General features: G+C 59.7%; 1 protein-coding gene across 1 annotated transcript; it reads left to right on the top strand.

Annotated features, from left to right (window-relative positions):
- Positions 1-421: 421 nt before the first annotated feature.
- On the top strand, positions 422-3,345 carry LOC114818604 (signal peptide, CUB and EGF-like domain-containing protein 3; the record flags this gene model as incomplete). Its single annotated transcript, XM_029085107.1, is given in 7 exon segments — positions 422-598; positions 1,027-1,066; positions 1,068-1,337; positions 1,570-1,730; positions 2,012-2,173; positions 2,878-3,081; positions 3,184-3,345. Coding segments are annotated over 7 exon segments (1,176 nt in total), but the record flags the coding sequence as incomplete, so codon positions are not given.
- Between the last annotated feature and the right edge of the window lie 158 nt (positions 3,346-3,503).

Genomic DNA, 3,503 nt, shown 5'->3' with positions numbered 1-3,503 from the left:
CCACCCCTGCTTTGTGCCAGCCCTGGAGGACCAGCCCCCCATTTTGGGCCAGGATGGAGGGTCCCCACTGCAGGGAGAGGGGTTGGGGCTGTTGAGCAGCTGCCGTTTGAATTCAGCTGCTAAATGCTTCCATGTCGGATCCGGCTGCTGCCCCCCGCAGCTCCCCAACCCTCCGCGGGCTCAGCCTGGGTGGGCTGCACCCGTCACCACCCGGCCCTTGGGGACACCAGGATTTGGGGTTTCCCTCATCCCATGGTTGCAGGGAGGAGGCAGCATCTCCAGCCAGGAATGAGTCCTGCAATATATCCATCCAAAATCACAGCCCTGGGATGATGCAGCGACTCCGTGTCAGAGCTGGGAGGGGTCCTGCTTGGCCCCCACCGCTGCCCCTCACCCACCACCTCTCCTTTTGTCCCCACAGATGTTGATGAATGCAGCATCAACCGGGGGGGCTGCAAATTTGGCTGCATCAACACACCCGGTAGCTACCAGTGTACCTGTCCCGCCGGCTGCAAGCTGCACTGGAACAAAAAGGACTGTATAGGTACGACAGGGCTGGGGACACCCCAGTATAACCTGGACATCCCCCAGTCAGAGGGTCCCGATGCCCCATGGCCCCTCCATCCCTTGGGACTGTTGGGATTAAGGTCAGGGTGAGGGGAGCAGGGACTTTTTGAGGCAGGGACTTGGGACGGGGAACATCAAAAGGGTTTGATTTAAGTTCCACAAAGCAGATGGCTTTGGGTTTGGGGGATCCCAGCACAAGGATGCTCTGGTGCAGACTGGTTTTGGCCCCATGTCCATCTCAGGTGGGTCTGGATGGGAAGTGCTGTGAGGTGTTGCCCTGCTCCCTCTGCCCTCGGTCGTCTTGTTGGTTTTTTGACCACGCTTAGGGCTGGCCATGAGCTTTTGCACCAGGAAGTGTCCCTAAGGGGACTGTTTCCATGACCCTGGCTCTGCCCTGGTACCCAACTGCCCCCCGAAAAAGAAATCCCATCAATCATATCTCCAAGGAGGAACTGGGAGGATTGGGATGCTGGTCCAGGGTCCCCGTGCTGTGCTCTGGTGAATTCCCCCATGACCTGGGAGGGTGCAGGGGTCCCTCGTGGATCCCTGGGCTGTGCCAGCCACGGGCATCCCCGTTTGTCATCACCAGCCGGCGCGTGTCCCTCAGAGCTAGTGAAATGCCTGCCAGGTTCAGTGCCACCACGGGCCACCCTCACCTGCAACAAGACGGGCAAGAAGGACAGCTGTGCCCTCACCTGTGCCTCCAAGGCTCGATTCCTGCCAGGTACCAGCCCCAGTGCCACCGCCGGGACGGGCAGGGGGGTCCCCGTGTCTCTGCGTGGCACAAAATGTGGGGGGAGAGGAGCGGCCACGCAGCCAGGGTGCAGGGTGAGGGAGGGAGGTGGTGGCTCTGGGGGGCTCATCGATGGGTGTAGATCTGTGGGACGGGTCCCTGGCGCAGGATCCCCTTGGTGGGGTGCTGGGCATTGTCCCCCCCATGGCAGTAGAGCATCTCAGGGCAGTCACTCTGGCCCTGGGGTGCCCACGGCCACCACAGGCCAGGTTGTCCCACGCTGGGGTTGTTGAGCACCTGCTTTTTCTTTTAGAGACTGTCGCCGCGCCAATCAAACAAAAAGCTTCCTTCAAGATCAAGGATGCCAAGTGCCACCTGCACCCGCGGGCCAAGGGCAAGCAGGATGAGGCCGGGAGGGCTGGGCCACAAGGTGAGGTGTCCTGGGGTGCCCACGGCCACCACAGGCCAGGTTGTCCCACGCTGGGGTTGTTGAGCACCTGCTTTTTCTTTTAGAGACTGTCGCCGCGCCAATCAAACAAAAAGCTTCCTTCAAGATCAAGGATGCCAAGTGCCACCTGCACCCGCGGGCCAAGGGCAAGCAGGATGAGGCCGGGAGGGCTGGGCCACAAGGTGAGGTGTGATGGCAGGGGGGTGGTGGGACTGCCTGGCCCCCCAGGAGAAAACGGGGTGCTGACTTCTCCTCACACGCAGGTGGTTCGGCACCCTGCTCCGACTGCCAGGTCACCTTTGTCAACCTCAAGTGTGACTCATCCAAGAAGGGGAAGGGCCGCCGGGCTCGCAACTCCTCCAACAAGGAGGTGACACGCATCACGCTGGAGTTTGAGGCAGAGATCAAACCGGAGGAGATCACAGGTGTGCACAGAGCTGGCTTGGCCTGTCTCAGGTGCAGGCAGGGGTGGTGGGACCAGGTGTATGATGATGGGACCAAAGGGACAGTGATGGGAGCAGAGGGATGGTGGTGGGACCAGGAGGATAGTGATGGGACCAAAGGGATGGTGATGGGACTAAAGGGATGGTGGTGAGACCAGGAGGATAGTGATGGGACCAAAGGGATGGTGATGGGACTAAAGGGAATAGTGGTGGGACCAGGAAGATAGTGATGGGACCAAAGGGATTGTGATGGGACTAAAGGGATGGTGATGAGACGAAAAGGATGGTGGTGTGACCAGGGTGATGGTGATGGGACTAAAAGGATGGTGATGAGACCAGGGGGATGGTGATGGGACTAAAGGGATGGTGATGAGACGAAAAGGATGGTGGTGTGACCAGGGTGATGGTGATGGGACTAAAAGGATGGTGATGAGACCAGGGGGATGGTGATGGGACTAAAGGGATGGTGATGGGACCAAAGGGATAGTGGTGGGAACAGAGAGACAGTGGTGGGACCAGGGAGATGGTGCCATCCCCATGCAGCAAGGAGAGCTGAACCAGTCCTCATCCCACACTGGACTGGGATGTGCTGGGTAGCACTTACAACCAAACATTTGGGAGATGGTTTTAATCCTGCTGGGTTGTCTTCTCCATCCCTCCCTTCTTACTGCCCCCCCCCCCCACAGCCAGCTGTAACCTGCACTGCCTGCGACAGAGGGTGGAGAAGAAGCTCAAGTCGGCCATCAAAGCCTTGAAGAAATCCATCAACCAGGAGCGGTTCCTGCTCCGCTTCGCCGGGATGGAGTACGAGGTGGCGAGGAAGCTGAGCGTGGCCCCGGAGAGGCAGGAGAGCTGTGGGCCAGGCCAGCAGCGCCTGGGCGGCAAGTGTGGTAAGGAACATCGTGGGGTGCCCAGGGTGGGGGACCAGCCGTGTCCCCCTCGCTGGTGACAACCCCCCAACCGCATCACTGACGTCCCCCCCCGGTTCTCAGTTAGCTGCTCACAGGGAACGTATTACCACGGGCAGACGGAGCAGTGTGTCCCCTGTCCCCCCGGCACCTACCAGGAGAAGGAAGGACAGCTCTCCTGTGACCTGTGTCCTCGTGGTGATGCTTTTGGACCAGTGGGAGCCACCAACATCACTGGCTGCACGGGTGAGGGGGACACAGAGAGGGGCTGGGAGGCACGCTTGGGTGATGTCCAGGGCTGCAACCTCAACCATCAGCCATCCAGAAGAGGGGAATGCCCTGAGCATCTCCAGGACCCACAGAAGTTGTGATTTTCATGGAATCATAGAATAGTTTGGTTGGAA

Source organism: Antrostomus carolinensis, unplaced genomic scaffold, assembly GCF_000700745.2.
Source record: "Antrostomus carolinensis isolate BGI_N321 unplaced genomic scaffold, ASM70074v2 scaffold24175, whole genome shotgun sequence".
In the NCBI taxonomy this organism is placed as follows: Eukaryota; Metazoa; Chordata; class Aves; order Caprimulgiformes; family Caprimulgidae; genus Antrostomus; species Antrostomus carolinensis.
This window is presented reverse-complemented; position numbering and strand designations above follow the sequence as displayed.